The sequence below is a fragment of the Tursiops truncatus genome, chromosome 5, assembly GCF_011762595.2.
Source record: "Tursiops truncatus isolate mTurTru1 chromosome 5, mTurTru1.mat.Y, whole genome shotgun sequence".
NCBI classification, from domain to species: Eukaryota; Metazoa; Chordata; class Mammalia; order Artiodactyla; family Delphinidae; genus Tursiops; species Tursiops truncatus.
Window position 1 is genome coordinate 117,658,416 of NC_047038.1, and position 27,426 is coordinate 117,685,841.

The 27,426-nt window shown below is 53.5% G+C and overlaps 1 protein-coding gene across 1 annotated transcript in view; it reads left to right on the plus strand.

Annotated features, from left to right (window-relative positions):
• The window catches only part of PPP2R2C (protein phosphatase 2 regulatory subunit Bgamma), a 138,916-nt gene that overhangs the window by 96,347 nt on the left and 15,143 nt on the right, over positions 1-27,426 (plus strand). The window contains exons 6-7 of the mRNA XM_033857356.2: positions 16,806-16,970; positions 25,963-26,132. Coding sequence (XP_033713247.1) covers positions 16,806-16,970; positions 25,963-26,132 — 335 coding nt within the window. The remainder of the gene's footprint in view (positions 1-16,805; positions 16,971-25,962; positions 26,133-27,426) is intronic.

Here is a 27,426-nt window from a genome sequence, read left to right on the forward strand (position 1 = left end):
GATTCATCCTCACAGTAATTCTGGGAGGTAGGTTCTTTACGATGAGGAAACTGAGTCACAGAGAGCCCGGGCTAACTTGGTTAGAGCTCACAGCAGCCAGTAGAAAGCTGGGTTCAAACCCAGGCCCTCCAGCCCCAAGTCCTCATTTCCAGCCTTTCCACCCAACTGCCCTTTGTGAAGGATGCTGCCCAGATGTGGGGTGGAAGAAGGTGGGATGACCCCCCCCCCCAAGAGATGTCTCTGACTGTCCACTTGGTGCTGGGTGCCGGGTGGCCCTGGACACCCAGAGCTGAGACCATATAGCTCCTGCCACGAGAAGCTCCCAACACAGGGGATCGTGCCTGCTGTGCTGTCCTCTCACGGGTCAGGATCGGGCTGTGTCCCTTGGAGCAGAAGCCAGAACTGGGGGGGAGGGAGTGGGGCAGAGAAGGGAGCAGTCGGGGGGGGGGGGGGGCGCGGTTAGAGGAGAGAAGGAGTGACAAACGGCTTCCGGGGGACCGAGAGCCAGAAACTGGCCAGAGACCACAGGGCAGGGAGACCTCGGAGCTGGGAGGGCTGAGAGCAAGCATCTGATGTTCCCTGAGCCCAGCAAGAGGGTACGGGGCAAACACCTGGGCTTCGGAGGAGCCACTGGGAGTCTCTGGGAGTCTGCTTCTACCACGTTAAGCTCTGTGACCTTGGCGAGTCACTGCACCCCTCTTGAGCCTCGGTCTCCTCCCTAACCGTTCCCCCATAGGACGGCAGCGTTCGGCGAGCCCCTGTGAGACACCCAACACCAAACCGGTGCTTAAAGCGTGTCAGGAAACATTAGCATCTGTTTCCTTCCTCCCTCCTTAGTGCTCAGGGCCTGGAAGGCAGAAGTGGATTGGGATGGTCGGGAAGGTTCCAGGAGGAGCTGGGGCTGGAGCTGCTCTGAGGGGTGGGAACTCAGTCTGGCTGCATGGAGAGGGCCGGGCTGGGCTGGTCCTCTGCTGGACCCTCCATTCAGGCACAGACCCCAGCAGGTCCCACCCCTCCCTGGTGCTTAGACACCAGCTAGTCAGGGGTCAGAACACCCCTCTCCAGCTGGCTCACGCAGAACAGACGTTTACTGACTTATGGACCCAAGAGAGCTGCAGGTACAGATGGATCCAGGGGCTCAGCGTCCTGGGATGGCTCGCTCTGCTTCTTGCTCCTGATCTCTGCTCTGGCTTCAGCCTCCACATGGTGGTGAGTTGACACCAGCAGTTCAGGCCCCACCCTCCCAGAGTAAAGTCCAGGAGAAAAGAGACCTGCTGTCTCTGAACTGTCCCACCAAGTCCCCAGGTGGCACCCCGTGGGCTCTGCCTGGACCTCAGAGGCACCCCTGAACCCATTTCTGTTGGGGGTGCAATGCTCTGGTTGGCCAGGACCCTCCCTGGTGCCGGAGGGGTCAGCTCCACCTCCGGCAGTGTCTGAATCTGGGAAGGGTGGTCTCCTTGGGAGAAGCGCTGCTCCAGGAGCTGGGGGCCCCTCGTGGTGGGCGGCATTGACAGACATCCACTGCCAGGTCTGAGGTGCTGACCTGCTTCCCAGCAGAATAACACGAGGAGTCACACAGGAGCTCCAGGTCTGCAAACGGGGCAGGCGTGGGGCTCAGCTTCCTGCACAGCACCCTACAGCTTAGAGAGCAGCTTGCCGTTCACAGTCTCGCTTGGTGCTCACAGTGACATGAAAGCCGCCCATCAGTGGCAATGTTATCGTCACCCAACTTTATGGATGAGGAGATGCAGGCTTGGGGAGACCGGGGCTTGGCCCAAAGTTCCCCCACCGGGGACAGAGTCCCGTGGCCTGGCCCAGTGCTTCTTGCCTTGCCCTCGGGCTGCAGCCTTGGGACAGCGGCACCCACCCTCCTGGAGCCTGGGTTTCCTTATCCTAGGACTAGGGTGGGGACCGTAAGCCCTGACCAATTTATCTCCCTGGGCTATTATAAGGATTCAATGACACCGTGAATGCGGAGGCCCTTTAAAAATTGCAAAGCCCTGCAGCTGTGGAAGGGATTGTTTAATTTCGTTCGTTTAACCATCAATTTCTCTTCTGTCCCAGGCTCCATGCTGAGCCCCGGGGACACAGGGACAAATAAAAGAAACTCAGCTTCTTCCTCAAGGGCCTCATGCACTGCTGGGAGACCCAGCCCTGACCTGGGTGGTACCAGCCGTGCCATCCTTGCTGTAACTCAGGTCTCCACACTGTGCCTGGGCTACCAGGGAGGACTGAGAAGGAGGCAGGGTTAGGATGCTCCCAGTGGCTTGAGGAGGCTACCGAAGGGCCCAGCGCGCGCAAGGGTGACATGATGAGGCAGGAAGGTGGGGGGTGGCCAGGACAGCTGCAGCGGGCCTGGCTGATGGTGTCAGAGGGGGACTTACTCCTGGGGACCACGATCTCCAAACATTGATCGTTTGCAACCCTCCTTTGCAAGTAAGTGTTACTACGTCTGTACACCGTGCATTCTCTCATTTACTTTTCCAATCTTTTTCTAATTTGTATTAATTTTCTTTAAGTCAAGTAGCTTTAAGTTTGCCTAAATAAATGCATTTTGAAAGGGACTTTAATTTTACTACCATAAATGAAAGTGAAACATATCATATACCATAAATAGGAGGTAGCTATAGAGATAAATGCCGTGGAAAAGAAAAAAAAGGGAATAAAATCCATCTTCAGCCCTGTCCAGTAGAACTTTCTGTGATGCTGGAGAAGATCTCTATTTGCACTGTGTGGTATGGTAGCTTCCAGTCACGTGTGCCTGTGGAGTACCTAAAATGTGGCTAGGGTGACCGAGGAACAGAAATTTTTATTTTATGTAGTCTGAATGAATTCACATTTCGAGTTAAACAGCCACATGTGCAGATCCGTAAATGCCGCATGTTAGACCCCGAGGCTAGTTCTTTCTGTCGGATGTGGGGGGGATGAGGAGGTACTTCAGGTGTTAGAGATATGATCCCGCAAACAGAGAGCTTCTCCCTCGTTCAGCAAAAGAACTAGAAAGTATCAATAACTGAAAGCCTTGCTTGGTGTCTGAGTCTGTGTTCTGAAGACTGTCCAACTCCCTAACTGCTGTCAGGTAATAAGAAGCTATCGATGCACCGTAAGCAGGGGAGCAGTACTGGTCACCTTGCAGGGGGCCCCCTGGGGCTGTGGGTGTATGTTGTGGGTGGAATGGATTCCAGCAGACGAGTCTGGAAGCCAGGAGACCGAGTAGATCCAGGGAGACATGGAGACGGGTAGGGTGGAGCGTGGCCATGGGCAAGAAGCCGGGAGGTAGAGCGATGGTTAAAATATAGACTTCGTAGATATGGGGCTGTATCATAACTGACTTTTGGACTAAGGTGGCCAGAGGACATTGGAACAGGTTAGTTGTTATTAAGAAAAGACGACTAATCCATCCCAGGACTGCAGGCAGACCTGCCCAGTCATTACTGTCAGCTTCACCTCCTAACACAGATTGTGCCCTGTCCACACATTGGAGGGTACACCGTTCACCAGTATATTTAGTGAGCACCTACTGTGTGCCAGGCCCTGTGCCCAGTGCTTGAATTAAAGAGAGAAAAATCCATGCCCTCCTGGAACGGACATATAATTTAATGTTGATAAACCGTTAGTATAATAAACAAAGTATCCAGTACGTGAGCAGGCGATAAGTGCTGTGGGGAATGAGTGGGACCAGTGAGCACAGTCGTGTGAGTTTTTCTCCAGCCATGTTTTGCTGCATGGCTGCAGGGGCAGAGTAGGTGGAAAGGGAGCCAGGGTAGTGGGTTTGCAAAGTGAAGATGCAGACATGGAGCTGATGGCGTATGCAAGGGAGTGAAAATAATGGTTGACTCCAGAATCTGAGCCAGGTGAGGAGGTGACAGCTGGTGACCAGAGGGGAGCATCCGTGGATTGGGGGTCCCCGTGGGATGCCAGAGGGGCTTCTCTGGCTGCAGATCTTGCCACATAACTCTGTTAAACCTGTGTGTAGCCTTTAATTTTGTGAAAATGAATTGTGAGTTGATCAAAATATGCAAATGTTTTGGCCCTTAGAGATAGGAGAGTGTGAGCATTACAGAATGCTGGAGACACCAGGGCCGGGCTCACAGCAGCCCTGGCTTGTAGAACCTAAGTACCAATTAGGCAGACAGAAGCAGCTGAGTGGAATCTCCAGGGTATGTGGTGGCTGTGGAAATGTCCCTTGATGAGATCAGTTCATCAGGGAATGATGTTGCACGAGGCGCTCCCCATGGCCTGCTGCGGCTTGGCGACCAGAGTGACAAGACACAGGGACCCAGAGCAGAGACACCTGGCACCGTCCCATGGCGTTCAGCCTCCCCTGGCAAGAAAGGTGTCGGGACTGTGGGTCGTAGGTGTGATGATGGGTCTGATAGCAGCCAAGTAATTAGAAAAGGCGTTTCATTTCCAACGTGGGAGGAGGCCAGAAAGGCAGCTGTGACTCCACGCTGAGCTGGGGAATTGCTCTGAATTTTGAAACACCTTTTAAGCAAGTACCTCCTGGGGGATTCTGGGCCTAGGGGTTCACATTCCTTTAACTCTTACTCTTCAATGTCTTGATTTGCCCTGGTGCTGCTGTTCAGTCCTCAAGGCCACTGGGAGTTTTCTGCTATGTAACCATCTCCTTGTGTCCAAATAGTAACACTTGCTACTTAGGCAGAATTGATTTTTAGCAAAGGTTTTTAAGAGAAGGGAAAACCTTTTTAATAAAGGAGAAAAAGTGTGCATTGTTTTCACCAGTAAGAATAGTGATGAAGCTGACTCAGAGGACCTTCCCTCTTCTAATTCTAGACTTGGCTGCTCTGAACAGAGGGAGAGGAGCCTGGTACTTCCTGAGCCTCTGCCGTGTGCCAGGCACATACACGGTGCAGCGCCTTTGTCTGTCACCAAGGCTTCCAGCCTCCTTCCTCTCTCTCACCCACAAAATGGAAAGAGGTGCCAAGCACTTTCCATTCTCCCCCGATGGCTCTGGAATCATGCCCTCCTCTCCGCTCGAACCAAGGCCCAGCTCAGGTCGTACCATTCCTGCCTGGACTGTTGCCTGAATCCCACCTTGCCCAGCCAGCTGGCCCTCTACAGAGCTTTGAGAGTGGCCCATCAGAGCCTCTGGTCTGACCACATCAGTCCCCTGTGTAGAGCTCTCGGTGGTCCCCAGCAGCATCTGGAGAATGTCCAGATCCCTCAACAGTGCCCAGCAGCTCTTGGTGACCAGCCTTTGCCCACCTCCCCAGAGTCCTGTGCGTCAGGCTTGCCCACACCTTCACTTCACTGGGTTTCCCCTCGTGTTACAGGGGTGAGGGCAGTGCTCTGCCTTCTGCTGATGCTTCTCTGGAGGAGTCTTTCTCCCTCCTGTAGCCCGGCTGGCTCCCGTTTGCCCACATGCATCACTCACAGCCCCCTTTGCCTGGTCACCTCTGCTCTGTCCACTCTGCACCCCTCCCAGGCCGGTCCGAGTGCCTCTGGGCCCACACTCCCTGGTCACAGTGGGCTTTCATCATCTGTTAGTATGAATGCCTCCCCCATTTTCTGCTGAAACCCTTGGGATTAAGAGCCCAGGCTGAGCCCTTTCTGTGTCCCCACCCATAATGCAGGGCCTGGCACATCGTAGGTGCTTATGAATGGTTGTAAATGGTGACTTTGGAGGGAGGAAGTTCACAGTTTCCATCTGGTCTTAGGATATAGATGCCTCCTTGCAAACCTGGGCTCCAGGGTCGGGGGCTCCGAGACCCCAGACACTAAAGAGAAGCGCTCTGGGCTCCGGCAGAATTGGGCTCAGACTCATTGCTTTACCTCCTTTGTCATCGATTTCCATGACTGCAAAATGGGCCAAATTCCTTATCATGTGGATATTGTAAGGAGTAAAGGAATCATTCCCATAAAGGGGCCTGGCAGTTGGCCGGTATTATTTTCTCCCTTAGACGGTGGCCCCTCAAATACTTAAGGCTGTTTCTCATAAGTCCCTACATCTTCTCTGGTCACTGAAGCCCTTTTTCCCCAGTGCTATCTCCACATCTGTTGAAACAACCTCTCAGTCCTTTAATGCCAACATTTTGAGGCTCTTAGGCGGCACTGGGTGATTTTTCTTGAGTTTGAAGCATCTTAAAGGTAACAGATTGCACAGGAGGCCTCAGCTGACGGACCTCTGCTTTATTTTTAGCACCCAGAAACTTCTAAAGATGGTTCAGTTGATTTTTCTCCCCACTGAGCGATTTCTCATGGTGGAAGCTGGCATCACACCAAGACTTAGCCTGGAACAAATTCCTAATTCCCATTTATGGAGCAGGTGCTGAAGCTAGGCTGGATGTTGAAGCAGTTCCAAATCTCGGTCAGCACTCGGCCACCTGTGGACTGGGCTTATTTTCTGCACAGGGAGCTAAGGAGGGGACCGACCAAGGCCCCTCCATGTACCAGACTCTGTGCTGGCCAAAACCCTAGAGCCTGGAGTTCAACCCTGCCTTCAACGCTCACACAGCAACCCTGCCAGTCACTCAGGCCTTGTGAGCCTCACTTTTCTCCTCCATTCACAGGGGTGTTCCTCCTGTGCTGGGGGCTGTGAGAGCAGCACGGCCGGTGGGGGCTGATAGGCTATAAACACAGGACCCATACCAGCCCATGACCACCGTCAAGCACCTCACAGGCTGCCTCTTTTCATTCTCCCGCAGATAAGGCAAGTGGGGCGAGTCTGCTTAGAAATGCCCTGAGTCTGAATCTCCAAAGTCAGCTTTTCACCCAGAAAGCATGTTGTTAAACTGTTATCAGCACCACTGCTTTGGGGGCTCAGCAAGGCCAGGCAGTTGGTCGGGTTCCGCGGCGGCCGATGGCTCCTGTGCGCTGTCCGTGGTGCTGACCCCATCCGAAACCAGAGCTGCATCCCACCATCACCCTCACCACTTCCCACACCACCTTCACCTCTTACTGAGCGCTTACTCTGTGCCAGACAGCACTCTGTGACCGTGCACATATTCACCTATGTAATCCGCCCAACATCACTGTGGAGTAGACAAGGTTAACAACCCCCTTTTACCGGGGAGTAAACTAAGCCACAGAAAGGTTAAGTAATCTACCAAGAGTCACCCAGCTGGCAAGTGGGTGGGATTCAGACTTGGGGCATCTGGACGCAGAACCCATGCACGTCACTGTCACGCCACACTGCCCCCTCAGTCATGATGGTCACAGCCTCCAGGACAGCCACTGTTATTGCACATTGATCGCAGGCACTGAGCTGAACGCACCGCACTTACTACACTTAATCCTCACGGCAGCTCGCGTAGGTGGTACTGTCATTCTCTCCATTCTGAGAAGTGGGTGCACCTGCCCATGGCTTTCCTAGCCCTCAGTCACTCAGCTTGTCCGTCCAGTCCTGTCAATGCAATAACGTTTCTGGCTCTTGTTTTACATCCTAAGGGAAGCAGGTGCTTTTTGCACTGTTGCAGGACAGAGTGGGGATTGATGCGTAACATAAGTGGCCGGGCTTTGGCGGCTGTCTGATGTTTCTAACATTTCCTCTGGGTGGTGGGACAGGCAGCTCTGTGGTCCTTCCTGTCTCTTCCTGAAAGGCCTCTGAGGCACTTCTGTAACACACTCCTGATTCAACCCCCCTCGACCCCAGACCACAGCCCTGTCAGCTGCCCTGTGTCCCTCCGTCTTGGGGCTCCAGCAGCCTGACCCTCTGCCTGGATGACTCCTGCTCACCCTCTGGCCTCGGCTTGATGCCTTTGCCTCAGAGGACCCTTCCCTGACTCTCCAGGCCAGTCAGGGCCTTGTTATAGATCTCATCACACGCACCCTGTATGTCTCTCCTGGAGCATCCAGCATGGGGCTAATATCTGGTCTCACTGCTGGGCTAGGAGCCCTGAGAGGTTGGGACAGGGTCTGGTTTGCCCCTTCTCGGTGCCATGAGAAGGTAGCCACCTAGGTGTGTGTCCAAGCTCTGTCCCACCTTGGGTTTCCCCTCCCAACTCTGGGTTGGATACAAACCCAGGCATGTAATCCAGCATAAACCCTCACTGTCTTTCCAGAGTGTCCTTCCAGGCAACAAACATTATAGCTTTTGCACCCTGCCTGATTTCATATTTGTTTCAGAGGAAGAGAAATACTGATTCTGATTTAACTCACTTTAATTGCTGCTAAAAGTACCAGCCATGTGCTAGGACCTTTATCTCCTTGATGAAGGAGATGTCATCTCCTTAAATCTTCATTACAGCCCTGCAAAGCAGATGGTATCCACTCATTCTACAGATGAGAAAAGCAGGGCACAGAGAGACTGAGAAGTTTTCCAGAGGTCACACAGCTGTTATTCGGTGGGGCTAGACTGTCAAGCCCTGGTTTTTGTGACTCAGAAGTCATTTCTTGCCTGTCTAAGCGTTTGGGAATCACATAAGCTGGCTTTTGGAAGAGGTGTGCAGTCTGGCTCATCACACAGAGAAAACACTCCAGGGTTTCAGTGGGCTTGCGCAGTGAGCGGTTACTCAGAACAGCCCTTCTCCCACGGCCCAGCATGGTCCCAGCGACCTGGTTCTTCTGTTTGAGTGAGATTGCACCATCATAGTTAATAAGGTTCTGAGCAGGGAAGGGAAGGAGGCTGTTGTGGGGTGAATTTTGTCCCCCCAAAATCTGTATGTTGAAGCTCTGACCCCCAGCGCCTCAGGATATGACTATATTTGTAGGTGGGTCTTTAAAGAGGTGATTAAGGTAAAATGAGATCATTAGGGTGGGTCCTAATCCAGTATGACTGGTGTCCTTATAAGAAGAGGAGATCAGGACACAGACATATACAGAAGGATGACCACATGAGGACACACAGAGAAGATGGCCACCTGCAAGCCAGTGAGAGAAGCCTCGGAAGGAGCCAACCCTGCTGACACATTGATCTTGCACTTTCAGCCTCCACAACTGTGAGAGAGTCATTTCCTATTGTTTAAGCCACCCAACTGTGGCATTTCGCTATGGCGGCCTGAGCAAACTAAAACAGAGGCACAGGTAGCCAGGAACCTCCCGTAGGATCTGACTCGATGAGGCCAGATTGTTCACAGTTCATGTTTGTAGCCAGGTCATCTTTTGGAGAAAATTTGCTGAAAAAAAGCAGCTTTGCTGGCCACACCCCAGCGAGACTGCCTCCCTGTGCAGGAGGCCTACAGGCCCCTTCACACTAGCGTCCTTGGGGGGCCTGTGTAGGGCACCTCGGGCGGTGTGGCCTTTGGCAGAACCGCCTCCATCCTTACTCCGCAGCTGCCTGGTCGCCATGGTAACAGTCCCTCCCCCCCCCCTCCTGAGCGTGTGCTCCTACCAGGACATCTGGCTAAACCACACTTTGCTCAGTTCAACCAGTGGAGCTCAAGGCCACGTCCTTCTCCTCATGGAGCCCTTGCCCACTCTCAACACCCAGCTTGCCCAGGATACAGCCAGTCCAGTGAGCCCTAGCAGCAGGGCCTTTGCGGGTGCTGACCCCGGGGGAGAACTCCACATTGTGTGGAGGTGCAGTCACTCCAGGATAGAGTGGGCAGTGGCAGGAACACCGGCTGGAAGTTCAGAAGCCAGGATTCCATCCTGGTTCTGCCTCCACCTCTGGCCCTGGGCCGGTCACCTCCCCACCCTCATCTCCCTCTCCTCCTTTGTGGGATTGGAGGGTGGGCGGTCCCTTCCGCAGGGACATCCAGGTGCCCGACCTGAAAGGGGCTGCCCTCACCAGCCCTCCAAGGGTTTGAGTGTGTTTCGGAGCTCAGTTACTTGCTGTGTCTTTACAAGCGTTTGTCGTGGCATAGCCGCTAAACCCCGTCACAGTAGGTGATACCTGTGTAATTCTCTGGCAGTTATGGAGTGCTTTACAGACCTATTTCTCGCTGGAGCCCCTCGGTGGAACGAACCAATGATGTTTATTCATTTCACGTGCCTGACTCATCTTATGGTCAGCGGAGATTTGCCCGGGAGATGGGTGATGGCCCTCGTACCGGTGCTCCTGGGATAGGTAAGGGAGACCAAGGCTCTGAGAAGTGCACCTCAGACCTCAAAGGAGTGAGGGCCACAGCAGCATAGCCACCTTCTCTCCAAAGTTTCAGGACCCTCCCAGTGGGATCCCACAGAGCGGCATGGCTTGGAACTGATCGGCCATGGTGCCTGGGGCTGGTGTCACCCCACTGGCTTCAGGACACCAGGCGATGCTCTTGGCAGCAAGAGATGAAGGAGTTTCTATAAAAATCTCTGCAAACCTGATGACTCTGCAAAGGCTCACCTGGATTACATTCCTGTGTCCTTGGCAGTAAGAACCACAGACTTCCTTCTGGAATGGAACAGGACAAACCCGCTTCTGCGCTTTACTGACCCCCAGGCGTCTTGCACACTAGCAATAAAGGGGGGCTTCTGTTACAACAGCAAGATTGCAATCCCTCTTCTAAACCTGGGCTACTTCTACACCAGCGGGGAGAGGTGGGCGCATGAATCCACCAGTTTATAAAGCTTGATGGGAACACGGCCACACCCATTCATTTCCGTATTGTCTGTGGCTGTTTTTGCATCACAGAAGCGGAGTTCAGCAGCCTGGACGAGATGAGATCTTGTGGCCTGCTAAACCTAAAATATTTCCTCTGGCCGTTTACAGAAAATGTCTGCCAACCCCTGGTCTAGAGGGTGACATGTTTGCTCATTCACACTTGGCCACTGAAGGAAAAGGGGACTGGAGCCAGACAGCTGCCCAAACCAGAGCTATCTTCCCAGGCCCCCGGGTGCCCCAGGGAGGCGGCAGCCCCTCCTGCCCACTTGTCCACGCTCCTGTGGCTGTGTTTTTCCTCTCGTGTTCCTGGAGCCTCAGCTCACACTGGTCCAGAGAAGCTGAGAGACTGGCCCAAGGGAGGCGCCACATGGTTCTAAGGCAGATTTAAGCCACTTGCCTGCAGTGTTACGCCACATGCCTTCTTAGGAGCTCACTTCCAAAGCACCTACTCCTTGCCAGGCCCTGTCCTCAGCACATCACGTGCACCATCTTAATTAATCCTACCGCTACCCTAGGAGGTAAGGCGCACCATTGCCATTTTGAACTTGGGGTAACTGAGGCACAGAGAGGTTTAGAAACTTGCAAGCAGACAGAGCCCGGATTCAGCCCCAGGCTGTCAGGGGCCGGAGTCCTCGTCCCCACTCTGCTTTGCCTCCCAAGTCACAGCACACTGCATACTGCATATTGCAGGTTCCGGAACTCAACTTAGTTCCAGTCCCAGGCTGGTCCCCCTCTGCCTGGCCCCGAGCAAGTGGCTTCTCTTTGCGGAGCCCTCATTTCCTCATCCACAGAAAGGGGGGGGGGGGCACCTCACTCACACGTGGAGAGGATTGAACAGACACAGATGTGAAGCCATCTGATCAGCCCGCAGGGCATCTCAGGTGGGCACAGTCTGGTATAAACTGGAGCTTGGGGTATAAACGATCTTGCCTGCACCCAGAGGAGTGAAACAGATGATAGGTCAGCCAGTATTTGCAGCCTGAACAGAAGGCCTTCTCTTGTGGGTGGGGAGTAGGGGAACCCAACCCCCATTTTAGGGAGTTCACTCTAGCTGAGACTGGGGGGCTAACCAGAGGCGGGGAGCCCCACTGAGGCTGAGGCAGCCTGGGCTGAGGGCCAGAGCAGAGGGACCTCCAGGTGGACGAGCACAGGCCACGGAGGCAGGTTGGATGTGATGGAGGGAGAGGGAGGGATCCAGAAGCTGCCCTGATTCCTGGCTCTGCGTTTTGGGGCTGGGGCTGCTAAAACAGGGAACTGCAGGGAAAGAAGAGGTCTGGCATGGAGGTAGAGGAAGCTGTCCGTGATAACTAGCATTGCACCCATGTCTTTTCCCCAGCTTCCAGGAAGCAGACTGGGTGTCTGAGTTCCCAATGGATGCCATAACTTTCCACAAACTGGGCAGCTTAAAACACCAGAAATCTATCGTCTCACAGTTCCAGAGGCCTGAAGTTTGCAGTTAAGGTGTTATCAGGGCTGTGTTCCTCTGAAGCCTCCTGGGGAGGATCCTTCCTTGCCTCTCCCAGCTCCTGCAGCCCAAGGCATCACCCCAGCCTCTGCGTCAGATGCCACATGGCCTTCTTCTCTGGGTGTCTCTGTTTCTCCTTCCGTGTCTCTTATAAAAACACTTGTCATCAGATTTAGGGCCCACCCAGGTAACCTAGGAAGACCCCATCTTGAGATCTCAACTTGATCATATCTACAAAGACCCTTTTTCCAAATACAGTCACATTCACAGTCTCTGGGGGTTAGGATGTGGACATGTATTTGGGTTGGGGGGGCAGGGGGGAGGCACCATTCAACACACTGCACTGGAGGAAAATACATCGCGCCCAGCCAAGGGGTGTGGACCGGAGCTAGTCTACCTTCTCCCTTCATCCTCCGCGCGTGACCTGCTCCCCTCTCCGCCTACCTGTGTCTGACAAACTTTCCTAGGGGGGAAAATCATTCTTAGCTGCCAAAGTGTGATTGAAAGTTAAGCAAAAGCCATCAGACACTTGGAGTACAACTAGATGGGAAAATAGAACATGAATAATTCATCCAGCTTTGCCGGGGGCGGGGGGCTTGTGAAGGAGTCTAACTGTGCTCCTTCCCAAGAGAGGTCAGTCCTGCCATGAAAAAAGCCCTGGCTACACGTGGCATTCATGCAGCTGCTTCTGAAGTGGGCATGGGGGAAGCCACCTGTGGGTTAATCCTCGAAATGAAAGGGCGTTCCAGGGTCATACTCAACCCCTGATTTTGCAGATAGGGGAAACTGAGACTTACAGATGGAAGTGATTTCTGCATGTGGAACTGAACATTCCAGAGAGAGGTAAAACCAGACCCTGGCCCAAGGCCCCCAGCTTCCAACCCAGCACTGGTCCTGCCAAAGTCCAGGCCACTGTGTATGGTCAAGTGTCTCAAAGTCCACAGGCATGTGGCCACTCAGGTGGGAGTCCCGGAGGAGTGTTGTTGTGGTGTCTGTTTGGGACGTAATTACCGTGCTCTGGAGGCTTCTCCGCACCTACTTCGCTGGTCAGGAGTCCGTCTCCAGGCCCCTGCTCTGTGATGTGGCCATGGGGATTCAGTAGGGACAGCCCCTCTCGATAATTTGGCTCTCACACACCCGATGGCCAGTGAGGAGCTGGGCACCCACAGGGAGATCCTCGTCCTGTGACGAGCGGAGCCAGAGGTCTTGGAGAAGCCGTCCCGGGACTGGGTGATGGTGGACCCGGTTGGATGGCAACGCCCTGAAGGATGCTGTGCTGTCCTGGAGGTGCTGGGTCAGGCTGTGGGCCCTGGGATTCAGAGGCACACATTGGCCATGACTGTGCTTTTGTTTTCCTCCCCCAGCATCAGGTGGAAAGGAAGCTCTGTGCTTCACATCATCTTTCCCCAGCACCCACTGTATCCAGTCCTTTGTTTGAAACAGCAAGAGAGATTCCCCGAGTGATGCGTAGGCTGTAAGAGCCGTGGTCCACGGCTGTTGATGGGACCCAGGCATTGGAGACTCTGTCTCCTCAGCCCATGCACAGGGTCCCCGGTCCACGTGGGTTCCCCCCTTGGCCGACTCGGTGTAGCCCTGGTTCAGGCATGTTAGCTGTAGAGCCTGCAGACATGACTGAACCCCGCAGATTAGCCATCATGGCCTCGTTCAGAGTTCTAGCAAGTGTTTGCAGAAGGCAGGCCAAAGCTGAACATGGTTGTTGTGAGGCGGTCAGGGGCGGTTGGAGTGCCGGGGGTCACGGGAAACAGGCAGCAGGAAGCATGTGCACTGTAATCAGGCAACACCCATTTGCTTGGCTTTGGCCCCTATGTGAGCCTGGAACCAGCGTCTGGGGGCCTGAGAGAGGAGCCTTCACGCCACCACACTGCCCTCTCTCTGGCCACTGGCGTCCACAGCCTCCCAGGTTAGAAAGATGGTTCATAAACCCCAGTTTCGGTCTCCACGAGCCAGAGTTCAGACATCATCCTCTGATCCCTTCTCTGTTGGGCTGGATTCCAGAACATCTTGAGGCCGGGAAGGAAAGAGTTTGGACACTGACGCAGTCAAGAGGGTTAGGTGACCCTGAAGTAACAATCAGAAAGTCTCAGAGGTGACAAGAGCCTGCTGATGGGCCCTGAGGCTCACGGCACAGCACGTGCTGGCTCTCAGACCTTCAGCCTGGAAGTGACACGCATCACTTGTCACTTCTGCCCTCCATTCATGGGCAAAAGCAACAAGTCACAACGGCTCGAGCCCCCTCAGGCCGGGTGACGGGTCTCCCTGGGATGCTGAGGGAACCACCTACAAGGCGAGGCATCTTCACTCCCTGCGGAGGGTATAACCCTGGGAAACACGGTAAAAACCCACGTCCCCTGACAAGCGACACAACCGGGACTCAAACCTGACCTGCGTGCCCTAAGGCCCGGCACTTCTGTTTCTCCCAGGCCCTCTTTGGCTTTTGTGTCCCAAGTCCTGTGGGAGAACCTCAGTCCCCGTTTGCAGAACATCTGACAGGTGCTGTAGTCGTGCGTATTTCTTAAACGACGGCACTTTTTCTCCAGACACCATTTGAAGTTCAGTAGGAAACTGAAGCCGTTCTCAGCAGGCAGAGCCCATGGGACGTCACCAGCGGGGGCTCAGGCTGAGAAGGATGGGGCTACAGGTTGATGTTGATGGAATTCACATTCCAGAAGTCTTGGCTCTTTTTCTCTCTCAACCTTTAGTCTCACTTTTTCATGATTTAATCTCTGCTTCTTATCGTACCAGAAAACCACAGTTTCCTGGGAAACCAATTCAAGCACTGACGACATAGCTCCTTTTTTCCCTCTCTTTCTATTTTGATGTGATTCTAAGTTTCTGGTTAATGGTGTGCTTCTAGCAAGCAAGATTTGAGCATCTGCACAGAGAGCCTCCTCTGATTGCACAGATTCAACCATCTTTTCTGGTGTTTTATAAATTTTACTGTTTATAGAAGTCAGAAAATGCCTCTTTCTTACTGAGAGAGGAAGCAGCCTGGGGCAGGTGGAGGAGGGGTGCTGACAGCAGATGAATGTCAGAGTTTCAATCAGTATTTTCCAGATAATAAAAAATAGGGCTTCCCTGGTGGTGCAGTGGTTGAGAGTCCGCCTGCCGATGCAGGGGACACAGGTTCGTGCCCCAGTCCAGGAGGATCCCACATGCCGCGGAGCGGCTGGGCCCGTGAGCCATGGCCGCTGAGCCTGCGCATCTGGAGCCTGTGCTTCGCAACGGGAGAGGCCACAACAGTGAGAGGCCCGCGTACCGCAAAAAATAATAATAATAATAATAGCAACTGACATTCGTTGAGCTCTGCGATGTGTTAGGCAGTTGCCAAGGGCTTTGCCTCTTTTCATCTTCACAGCAAACCTATGAGGATAGAACTGTTAGCCCATTTTACAGATGAGGAAACTGAGGCATGGGGAGCTGGTTGGATGGTGGGGGGACTCACCCAGGATCACACAGCCAGGAGGTGGCAGAGCTGGCATTCTCTGAATCCAGAGCTCACATGAAAAGAAGAGGGAGGAGGGGGCATTTCCATAAGAGGGAACAGGCTGTGCAGAGCCCCCATGGGGCTGGGGAGACCAGAGACCGAAGGTGTCGCTGTTCGAGAGGAAAGTGCCTTTAGGGCAGAGCGACTAGTAGGATCTGAAGCCAGAAAGGTAGAGAGAGGCCAGGGCATGCCAGGCCTTGGATGCTACAGCAAGGGGTTATGATTTGCTGTTGTAGGCAACAGCGAATGGACAGGAATCCAGCCTCACCACTTACTGCTGAGTCACCCTGGACAAGTTGTTTACCCTCTCTGGGCTCCAGCATTTCAGTCAGAGATACTTCCTTTCCAAGCAACAAAATTCTTGACGCTAAACAGAAAATGGACTTAGTGGGTCCTATATTTAACCGTCCAGGGGTTACCGTTTTCGGGTGAATCCTCGCCCAGGATTCTAAAGGTACTGACAGATCTTTCTCTCCATCCACTCTGTCTTCGGGGCGGTCTGCCCCAGCCCCAGGCTCCGGGTTTCCCCTTGTCATGGCAGCAGATACAGTCCCTTCCTCTCCACACCACCCAGCCCGCAGAGATGACAGAGCTGCATCCCAGCGTTCCCAGTATTCCAAGTCTGGAGCCCCTCCCCTGGCACATCTGACACCAGATGCTTATCCCTCGTGGTGACTGTGAGTGGGAATGGAAGGCACGGATTAGAGCTGAAAACCCAGAAAAGCAGAGAACCTTTTCCCCAAAGCAGAGTCTTGATGCTGTGGGCGGAAGGGAGTGGGTGCGGGTGGGGGTTGGGGGGAGACGGGAGGGGAGAAGGGGGAGGGCGGGGCGGGGGCGGAGGGGAGCCAACCGATACCTGTCCACTCAGCTCAGACACGATTCACAGAGTGACAGGGAGAACTGCAGTTGTTCACCTAGTGTGTCCACAGCCCAGCATGTAGTAGGCACTCAACAAACGCTCCTGGCCTCCTGCTTGGCAACTGAAAGAGGAGGGGCAGAGGGGAGAAGCCTCAAGGGTTGCCCTGCGTGGGGCCGAGCGGCGGATGGGCACTGGCTGGAGAAAGGGCACAGGTCAGGGAGGAGGCGGCAGTCCCGCCTTATGGGAACAGTGGACAGGCATCCAGAAGGGACAGCCAGCAGTTGTTTGACGACAGTCAGGTCTGCAGCTTGGGGACTGCGTGGCGGGGTGTTTGTCCAGGAGTCTCAGGAACGGAGCCAGCTCAGATGCGGGGTAGGTGGGTGTGCCGACGAGAGGCGTCGGGAAACCCGAGGGTCTCCGAGCTGGCAAAGGCAGAGCCGCGAGGGCTCCCTTCCTTCAGCGCCCCTTCCTTGACTCGGCCACCCAGACATCGTGGACATCAAGCCGGCCAACATGGAGGACCTGACGGAGGTGATCACCGCGTCCGAGTTCCACCCGCACCACTGTAACCTCTTCGTCTACAGCAGCAGCAAGGGCTCCCTGCGCCTCTGCGACATGCGTGCGGCCGCCCTGTGCGACAAGCACTCCAAACGTAAGTGCGCATGCCCAGCGGGGCACGTCTGGGTCTGCACTTGCTGGAGCTGCAGTCCCCCGTCCACGAGCCCCAGGGCTCCTCCAGCGGAGCCCTGGGAACAGCCCCTCTCTGTGCGCCGAGGCTTCTCCTGAGGGCTGAGGTGTCAGCACTCAGGGTGGCGAGGGCAGATCTCCCTCTCTGGGTGGAGCGAGGGCCAGCAGGGCACACACATCCATCCAGGCAGGCTGTCTGTACCTGCCATGCTCCAGGCACTATTCTTGACACCGGGGTGCAGCAGGAACCAATGGACAGACAATAAACTCCTAACTAGGTGATGTGATGTCCAGAGTGGTGAGTGGTGTAAACAGCCGCCAGAAAAGCAGAGTACAGGGAGGGTCACGTCAGTGCCACTGACTGAGGAGGTTACAGTGGAACAGCCTCTCTGAGGTGCTGAAGAAGTGCGCCATGCAGATCTCTGGGGGAAGAATCTTCTAGAAGGGGGACACTGCAGGGGGCAAGTCTCCAAGATGGGAAGGCACCAGTGTGGCCAGATGATGATGTCTGTATAATGGAATATTTAAAATACTGACATTTAAAATACTGACTTAGGAGGTTTTTAATGACATGAGGGAATGATGTTTAAAGATTCCATGGGGGAGAAAAGCAAGGCAATGGCTACTTCACTGAAAGAATGGAAACAGAAAAGCATGGGAAGAAATACTTCCAGAAATTGTCCCTGAGTGTGTGTGCAGGAAGGATGGAATTTAGGGAGAATAGAGATGGTTTTGTGTCCGCCCACGCTGCTTAAATGACGTTCTTCGTGGGCTGGATGTGAGAGTCAGAGCCCCTCTCGGCTTCTGTAACTGTGTTAGCTGGTTCCCTGGGGTCTGAACAAGCAGCCACCCACCAGGGCGGCCACCACTCATACACTTCCCCAGCCCAGGCACACAAGCATAGATTCCAGGCACGTCCTCGTCATACGCCCGGTGGTGTGGAGCTGCATGTGAATCAGCCCACAAAGTCAAGTGCAAGAGCTGTAACTTTATTTTGATGACTCAACTCCATTGAATTTCTCGTCCGCTCTCCTGGGGCTGTGATGAGCATTAATTAACTATCGGGCCATGGAGGAGTCTGCCTCTCGAGAAGTTCCAGAAGGCTTTGGCACGGCCAAGGTATGAAGGGAGGGACATCGCGCCTTTTGACTACCAGGGGCTTTTTCAGTGGCTGGTGACACTGAGGGCAGGAAATTTTTGCATAAATGCAAAAATTATGCTTTTGGCATAAATGTTCCTAGATGAAGTTAGCCTTTAATTTTCTTTGCCTACACTCTTTGCCCAGTTTTATTAAGAAGATTGTTCTCTTGTAAAATGAGCTGGCTGATTTCTCTTTTTTCCCTAGAATATTTAGTAGAATATATCAGCTCCTTGAAGTCTTAGTAAAACTCAAGTGTAAATCTTTTTTGATTATCGGTTTATATAGGTTTTCTATGAGAGTTAATTTTCATCAAAAATGTATTTTAAATTTTTCTAGAATTTTCTTTTCATTCTCAAACTCAATACTTTGCACTTTCTCATTAATGCCAGTGACAGGATTGTTCATCAGTCTTTGTACAATACATTGCAGCTTCTGTTTTCCTTCCCTCATTTAATTTGCCATAAGTTGTGAGTAGAGGAGATATCTGCCCTGCTGTCTGCTTTCTCCAGATCGCGTTTGTTCTTAGCCCTCGTCTGGCAAGCAGACGATTGCCAATTAGGTAGTTATTTTTAATCAGAACAAATGGTTGTTATTGGAGCCAGGTCTCGTTATAAGGAGACTTGGAGGTTAGGACCCATTCTTTGCAACTCACTTCTATATATTTACTTAGTTACTACTCAGAACTCAGGGGATGGCTGATAGAGACACCCCCAGAGATGAATGGTCACAGCATCATTTTCTCAACAGATAAGACCGTGATTTTCTGTTCTCTGAAGGAAGGGCATCCCGGATCACAAGTGGATCACGTGTTGACTTCTGCCGTTGGGCAGATGAGGAAACCGAGGTCAGAGAAATGCAGTGGCTTCCCCAGGCTCCTCCCCGTCAAGGGCAGAGCCAGGAAGCACGGGCTGCTGCTACCCAGCCCACAGCTTGCTGTCTTTCTCCAAAGCAGTAGAAATCTGGGTCTTTTGTCTGCTAGTCATTATGACAGGGTAACCATGGAAACGACTGTGCTTGAATCCTCAAAATAGACAGTTATTTCTGCTTTTCACAGCACAGAGTCTGCCAGAAGGAAGGGCTGTGCCGAAGCGCGAAGATTCCCTAGAATAGGTGGTAATGACAATTGCTCCCCCTGGTGGAACCCCTACTCTGTGACAGCCCGATGCTGGTTGAAGCAGGAACCGCAGTTAACATTGGTCAAGGGCTTGCTACACACCAGGTGCTGCTCAAAGTTTACATCTCATTAAGTTCTGAGAGCTACCCTATGATGGAGGTACTCGATTATTCATTTTATAGATGAGGAAACCGAGTGTATTGGTTTCTTCTGGCTGCTGTAACAAACAGTGGCTGAAAACAACACAGATATATTCTTTTACAGTTCTAGAGCACAGAGGTCTAAAATTTAGGTGTCACCAGGCCTGCATTCCTTCTGGAGGCTTCGGGGGAGAATCCGTTTCCTTGTCTTTTCCAGCTTCTAGAGGTCACCCACGATCCTTTTCCATCTTCAAAATGCATCACTCCAACCCCTGCTTCCATCATGCCATCTCTTCTTCTGCTTTTGACCTTCCTCCTTCTCTCTTATGATTACAGAGGGCCCACCTGGAGAATCCAGGATAATCTCTGCAGCTCGAGACCCTTAACTTAACATCTGCAAAGTCTTGTCATGTGAGGTAGCATGTACAGGTTCCAGGGATGAGGATGTAGCCGTCTTTGGGGGCCATTATCGTTTATCACACAGAGGCACAGAGAAGTTAAGACATTTCCCTAAGGTCACACAGCTAGGTGGAACCAGGATAGAGGCTCCAGTAGTCTCATGCCTATCAGCCTGTGTTCTTTCTCACTTAATCTTCACAGAAGCCTTGAGAACAAAGAACTCTTATGGAAACTGTGGATGAACCAGTTTCATTTAAAGGGTCTGGGTGGGGTAGACTCCCAGGACTCATCCCTGGTAATGGATCTGGGATAGAAAGACCAGACCTAGCCCCCCTCTGTTGGAGAGGCTCCAGATATCTGGGGGCAGAGCCAGGGTAAAGCCCCCAACAGAGGGCACAGCCAGGGCCTTGTAGCTGGATCCTGAGGCCCGTGTGGCAGGAGCAGAGTCGGGGGAGGTGGGGGTGAGGTTAGAGGCGCACGGGGAGAGGAGGCTCCACGTGTGGAGAGCAGAGGGTCCACATGCAGAGGACTTTACAGACCATGGCGGGGGCTCTGGGTTTACTCTGAAAGGACAGGAGCCACAGGGGGCTTTGCCTGGCTGTGTTTTAATAGGAGGCCCCTGGCTGCTGAGAGGAGGGCGGAAGTGGGGGCCAGCTGGGAGATTAGCCCAGTAACCTAGATGAAGGATGCTGACGCCCCGAGCGGCCTGGGTGCGGTGAGTGGAGGGGGTCGGGTCGTGCATCCGCACGGAAGGTCAGCTTTGCCCACGGACTGAATGGAGAATGGAGAGTGAGAGAGGGTGAGGGGTGGCCGCAGGCTTTGTGCAGAGAGAGGGCGCCTGGCTTTATGGAGCAAGCAGACTGGTAAGTAAATGGGAGCGTGACAGCGGGCAAGTCTCTGAAGGCTGTGCGGCTGCTCTGATGTGGTCAGCTTTAAATTAAGGTGGTCGGAGGAGGCATCTCTGCACCTTGAAGAATGAAAGAGTGAGCCTGGGACGAGAGGCGGCAGAGGGAAGGGGGTGAGGGGCGTGCCGCGAGAGGGGCTTGGCTGCAGTGGGGTGAAGGGACAGCGGGGGACCACAGTTGGGGTGGACGTTATTTTGTCCAACGGGGTCCATCACAGTCCATCACACGGTGCTGAGCAGGGGACAGTTATAAGCAGAGAGTTCATTGTGCCCACCGCCTTAGAGTGACTGCCTGTCCTGGCCCCGCTGCACGGCCTCAGCCTTCCCGCTGGCAGGGTGGCAGGGGCGGGAAGGTGGCCTCGCAGGAGGCACCTCCTCCAACAGTGGCATCGTGCGGGAGCGACAGGTACCCTGTGATCCACAACCCCACTGCTTCTCCCTCTGCTGCAGGGACCACCTCCCTACCGCAGCTCCTCCTGGAGCCCAAGGTGGGAAGGTGGGACTAGGCTGGATACGTGTGCTCGTCATTCAAGTGGAGGTTCTCGTATGATATCAGAGCAGAGGAGGGACCCGTTGCCAGGGCAGCCAGGAGGAAGGACTGGGCAGGACCCGTCTGCTCCTTCAGGCCCGTCTCCTCCTGTGCTCTCCACCTCCGCAGACTGCAGCCCCACTTCCGTATGTCCGTGTTTCTCTCCAGGGTTTCACTGCCCTGCGCCATTGTCCCAGAGCGTATGGCTCAAGCCAGGGCAGTTCTTCCATCAGCCCTGAACCTCCCTTCATCCCAGCCCCATCTGATCAATTCTGCCTGCTCAGTTTACCCCCCACTTCCCGACCCATGCCCAGAGAAGACCACCCACATGCTGACAATGAGGAGTGGGACATAGCTGGTGCCACTGAGAGGGACACGGAGCAAAAGCCACGGGCTCCCAGAGGCCACTTCTAGCAGATACAGGTTTCACTGCTGTGCCTAGATATATAAGTGGCATCGTACCAGGTGGGGAAAGAAATATGTCAGGAAAGGCACGGAGAAGAGGCCACATGGGCAGGCAGCACCAGAAGGTTCTGTCTACTCTGTGAGCAAGGCTGGGCTCTGAGCCTGGCTCCAGGCTGGGCAGGGATGCCGAGATGACTGATGACAAAGGCAGAACCCCCTGCCCCAAGAGCTCACAGCGCCATGAGGTGACCAGGCATCCTCACTGATGCCATACAAGAGGGCACCCCGGGGCTGTGAGGGCAGCAAGGGTGAGCATTTCATTTCTTTGGAGAACATCTGGACAAGCTGCACAGAGAACAGGATGTTTGAGTTGGGGTTCTGAAGGATGTACAGGAGTTGGTGAGAAAGACAGAGGCTAAAAATGGGAAAGGAAATTTCAGGGAGAGAAAACAATGTGAAAAATAACTATAAAAACAGTTAGGCAGTTTTATTGAACAGCTACTCAAGTCCGTCACTGGGCCAGGTGCTTCTAGGTGTTACCTCTGAAGGTCTAACCATGCTTGTCCTCCAGGTGAGGAAACTTGGGCTCAGAGAGGTTAAGGGGTTTGCCTGAGGTCACCCAGAGCTTGGCTCTGCCCTGCTGCCTGGTATATGGCCAGGCAAGGGTTAGGATAAGGCGAGCGAGATGCCTAAGTCACAACATTGAAGGAGGCATTCATATAAGGCGACCCCAGAGTGACTTGTTCCGTGTGGTGCCCGAGGGGTCTTGCTTGCCTCACCCTGTTCGAGGCCCTGGGAATTTGGGTATGTGAAGCTGGAGCAGCAGGGCCGGTTGGGGCCCAGTTAGGAAGGAGCTTGGCCGCTACACGTGGGATCTTGAACCTTAATCCTGCGGGCACTGGGAACCATGGAGGGCTTTAAGCAGAAGAGGGACACATCAGAGTTGTGTCCAAGGCTGGAGAGGAAGGCTGGCCCGCACCTCAGGCTTCACTTCTGTTTCCTTGGATCACGGGTGATTCAGAACCTCCCCAGGGTCCCTTCACTTCACTTAGGAGAGGGTGGCGGGAAGGGGGCTCCTCACCCTTCCCCCGTGTGTGACAGCGGAGACACCCAGAGAGGAGGATGCCATTGTCAGGGAACCAGCTAGGGCCACGAGAGCCTTAATTATGCAAAGTTATTTTTTAAAAAAAAAGATCGGACAGAGATTTCTGCTGTTTTGGAGCCCTCCAACTACAAAATAATTAGGGCAGGCGAGAGAGGTGGGATAGAGCCCACCACGAGTGACAGGGGCTCTGGGATGCAATTCTTTGAACTCTTGGCAGCAATAATTACTGTGAGATGTCCTTAGTGATTCCGTCAATTAGAAGGGAGACCCTCTTATCTCTTATTAATGGCCTGGGGACGTGCAGGTTGTGTCTGGGGGGAGGGGGAGGGATTGATACGGAAGATTCTGCAGTCTTTTGACAAAAAATACTTGTATCGAAAATTTCATAGAAATATTTGACAAGAAAACGAAGAACTTCTAGGTGTAACTTTTTTCAGGCTTGTCAATATCCTTCCCGTGAATCTTTTTCAGTTCTGGTGCTTTTGTGCTTAAAGAAACCATCAGAAGTGCCCAAGTACAGCCAGAACTGAGACTGCAGTGGGCCGTTTGGTGCTTCTGTTTTCAACTATGGATTAGGTCATCCTCTCAGCCCTTGACCTTTGTGGTTTCCTGCTCCTTAAAGCTAGCAGAAGACGCAGCCCCTGGCTCTGTGACATGCAGTGCAGATGCTCCTCTGTGATTTTGGTCCCCATCTGCCTACCGAAACCCCACAAAGCGTGCCAGGAGCCCTGCAGGGTGCAGGGCTGAGGGAGCTGGACCAGCCCTAGTGGTTTGGGTGGAGGCTGGAGGAATCCACTGAGGCAGGCGAGGGGTACAAAGTCGGGGTGCAAGAGACAGACCCCGCTTTATGCTTTTATATCTTACCTTCTGTCTGACGCCTAGCAGCAGAGATGCTAATCCAGTCGAGAGAGAGTTCCTGCCACGTACCAGGGGAAGTGCTGGGGGCTACCCAGATCCCTGAAGAGAGTTTGAGGTGCATCTTCTTTCAAACCTTCTGCCCCGTTTCTCCCAAGTATTAGGTCTCTACCCCTGTTCATTTAAAGACAATACAGAATCTCAGTGCTTTAGTTTAAGTAAGAAATCAAGGATTACATTTGTCCTTATTCCGGGCATCTGAGAGAAGAGGGAAATGGCATTGATTTACATTTTTTGGCTTAACAAAGAAAATTTACGAATGTTTATACCTGCAAAAATAAAGGTGTCAGTGTACCAGGGCACAAAACACGATTATGTGAGATGACCAATCAGAATGCAGAGGTTTTAGAGGCGAAAGGTGACCCACAAGGAGGTCTCCTCCCCACTGCAGGGAGGGGAATCCTGGAGAAAACCAAATCTTGCCATGCCCTTCCTCTCTCCGAGCCCTTCTGTGGCTCCCTATTGCCTGCAGGATGACGCCCTTCCCATGGCTTACAGCCCCTCGCTCTCGCCTTTCTTAGCCTACGTGGCCTTCAGCTCATCCCTGTCTCAGGGCCTTGGCATATGCTATGACTTCTGCCTGGAGTTCTACTCCCTGGTATCTCACTTCATTCACGTCTCTGCTCAGATGTGCTCTCCCATAGAGGCCCTGTCTATCCAAATCACCAGCCCCCATGTCTCTCTGTCTCCTCACTTACTTTATCTTTCTTCCACCATGGCCCAATGGTATTGCATGTCACTGAGTTTTACTGTCTGACTCTGGGAGGAGATTGTGGGCTCCAGGAGAATGGGGGTGTTGCTCACTGAAGCATTCCAGGGCCTCAAACAGTGCCTGGCTATGGTGGGCGCTCAGTATGGACTGGTTAACTGAGAGGATGAGTGAATGCATGTAGGCATGACCACATGAGAGCATCCGATCGGCATGAAATGTTTCCAGCCACCCTGAAGAGGGGAGCTGGGCAGGAGTTGTATCTCTGGGAAAGGCAGGAGCAGTGTCTACCTTAGACAAGAAGAAGAACGGGTTCCCAGATTGGGGGTAAGGGGCTGGGACAGACCTGGGAAGTGGGATATGGGACTTTCCCACATAAGAGGGGCCAGCAGGAAGGGCACTCCTGTGAGCCTCTGGGGACATGTGATCAGCTCTCTGCTTCCCTGTTTTAAGCCTGGAGCCTCGAGACAAGCAGGCAGGGCAGCCACTCAGCCGGTGCCCATGGGGACAGCTGGACAGGTTATCAGATGTTTAAAAGTCCTTCCAGACTGGCTGTAGATGGCTGCCAACCCACCACCCATCCTCTTCCCTGACCCCCAGGCCCATCCATGGCCCAGGTCCTAAATAGTCAGCAGGGACCCTAATTTCCATCCTGCTGCAGCACCAGGGCCACTGTAGGATCTGATTGTCCAGTGAGGTGGGCAAACTACTGGGACAGCCAGCAACAGACATGGAACTTAGAAGAGCTTGTCCTGCTGCATGGGGACCTCCTTGTGTCAGGAAGTCCTGGCTATGGGGGACAGCAGGGAAGGGATGCTGCTGGGGGAGCCGCTCACTGCCCACTGTGGGATCTCTGGTAAAGGCAGCAAGCTATTGCCTTCAGGGGTCAGGTAAGCAACTTCCTGTATGGAGCAGCTGGTCTAAAATAATAGGAGGTGGGTGGCAGGCAGCAAACGGGACTCAGGCTGCATCTGTGGTGGCGAAGTTTGATTTTGCTACAACCCGCATGGCAGACAAACACAACATACCTATGAGTGGGGCTCGGCCATGTGTGCCCAGTGCACCATGAACAGAGGCCCCAGAGCCAGTTAGAACCACAGGCGGTGCCCAACCTAGTCCAGGACGTGGTCCAGCACCTTCGAGGATGCCCGGACACCTCACAGTCCTGGCATTTGGCATCACCAGCAGGAGGCAGCAGAGAGCAGCACATTGAGTTCAGCTCTGGGTTCAAATCCCTCCTCCACCACTTTTTCCAGCTCTGAGGCCATCCATGCCTCAGTTTTCTTGGCTATGAAATGGGAATATTAGTGGTACCGACATGATATTTTTATTGTGGAGTTAGATAAGGTAACACACGGGAAAGGCTCAGCACAGAATCTGGCTTAGAGTAAATGCTCAATAAACACTGTTCCAAGAGCTGGTTCTTCCCTCTTTGGAGGATCCATCTGGGCCTGGGCCTGACCTGTATTTAGTTATAAGTTTGATGAATGAATAAATGACCTACCGCATGAGCCCAGATTGGAAATGGAGTCGTCTGTTGTTTGGACCCCATGGGTGGGAGCGGCCCAGTGACGGTGGTTGTTTTTGTCTCCGCAGTATTTGAAGAGCCCGAGGACCCCAGTAACCGCTCCTTCTTCTCAGAAATTATTTCCTCTGTGTCGGACGTGAAGTTCAGCCACAGCGGCCGGTACATGCTCACCCGCGATTACCTCACAGTCAAGGTCTGGGACCTGAACATGGAGGCGCGGCCCATAGAGACCTACCAGGTGGGCACTGATGCCTGGAAAACCTCGCAGCCCCTCTGCGGGTGGGAGACCCGCTGCCGCCTTCCCTGTGCTGAGAATTCACACTGAGGGGCTTTCCCAGCTATAGGGTGGCTTTCATGAGCCCATTTTGCAGGTGGAGACACTGAGGCTTGAGAAATCAGACAGCTCATCCCACATAGCTCAGCCAGGGACAGGAGAACTTGCTCAGCCCCGCCTCACGGGAAGCTGTGTGTCATGTGCTTGCTGGCTCCTGCCCCGAGGCAGGGCTGTGACTAGGTCTGCAGTCCAAGGTCCAGGGGACAAAGATGAGCATCAGGCCAGGCTCAGTTTGAGGGTGCAGACGATGGCTTCCCTCCCCTGGAGCCGGCGTCTGCAGTCCTACCATTAACGCAGGCTAAGCATTGCCCTCTCCCAGGGAGCATCCTTAGCTAGTGATACAGTGGTGAAATGGGAGCGTGGTACATTTCTAAATCCTCAGTGCAGGCTTTTACAGCCAGGCATACAGGATGAAGCATGGGACACCTTCCTGGAAAGTCGTTTATTATTTTTCTCTTATGATTCATCCATATATATTAGGGAATAGAAAACAAAATTCATGTGATGTTAAAATTTGGCGGAAATATGGGACTGTTTTAAGGCTGCGCCAGTTATGTCTTTAGCTGGGGCAGTCTGGGAGGCTTCTTGAAGGAGGTGACATTTGTGCTGGACCTTGTAGGATGAGTAGGATTTGGTTGTGCAGATGTGAGTGGGAAAACAGTACCCCCACCCCGTGCAGAAAACCCAGCCAAACCCTCATAGTGTCACCAAGTATTGGGTGCACACAGAGTGCCACATATATTTTTCTCCTCTATTCCTTACTGGCCCTGTGAATGGGGTGACATCAGCCCCACTTGACAGGAAGGGAACCTGGGATACTGAGAGCTTAGGCTATGGGGAGCTGCCTTACAGTTGGGCAGTGACAGCTTCGGGGCCCAAATGGGAGCTGCACAGCGCCCTTCCCTGTCTTCCTTCCCTGCCAAGGACTGGGGGAGGGCTGTGTCCTGGGAGGCGGAGGGCCCCCACTGGGAAGGGGCACAGAGCTCAGAGGGGAAGACGGGGTACTCAGAGCCTGACCTGGGACACGTGTGCTTCTGGCATCTCCACACCCACAGGGACGTCTGGGGGCGGCTCCGGTGCCCTTGCCCCGTCCCTCAGCTTCCTCGGGATGACGGATTCGTGAAAGGGCCCCTTTGTTAGCCACTTGTGTTTACTGCAGGCCTCCAGCTCCCACTGCACTTCCCAGGAAGGGGTCAGC